Here is a 248-nt window from a genome sequence, read left to right as displayed (position 1 = left end):
CTGCTCTTGGTCCTCCTCCTGGCCATGTCTGCTCCCTCCCAGGCCTGGTCTCGGCCCCTGTGGTACCAGGTGGGGCTGGACTTGCAGCCCTGGGGGTGCCAGCCAAGCAGCCTGGACGGCTGCGGGGTCAGCCTGGGCTGTCCCGGCCAATGGCTGGGCCTGGGGATGAACCCCATCTACTCGGTGACGGGGGTCATGCTCACCAGCGCCATGATGCTGATGGTGGGCCGCAAGGTGCTGCAGCGGCG

The 248-nt window shown here is 68.5% G+C and overlaps 1 protein-coding gene across 1 annotated transcript in view; it reads left to right on the top strand.

Moving 5' to 3' along the window:
- Positions 1-6: 6 nt before the first annotated feature.
- TMEM89 (transmembrane protein 89) overlaps positions 7-248 on the top strand; it is a gene marked incomplete at its 5' end in the record, with an annotated part of 1,078 nt that continues 836 nt past the window's right edge. Inside the window, one exon of the mRNA XM_015568268.1 lies at positions 7-245. Within this exon, the coding sequence (XP_015423754.1) occupies positions 7-245 (239 nt within the window). The remainder of the gene's footprint in view (positions 246-248) is intronic.

The sequence above is a fragment of the Myotis davidii genome, unplaced genomic scaffold (assembly GCF_000327345.1).
Source record: "Myotis davidii unplaced genomic scaffold, ASM32734v1 scaffold663, whole genome shotgun sequence".
In the NCBI taxonomy this organism is placed as follows: domain Eukaryota; kingdom Metazoa; phylum Chordata; class Mammalia; order Chiroptera; family Vespertilionidae; genus Myotis; species Myotis davidii.
The sequence above is the reverse complement of the archived record's forward strand: the minus strand, read 5'-3'. Positions and strand labels throughout refer to the sequence as shown.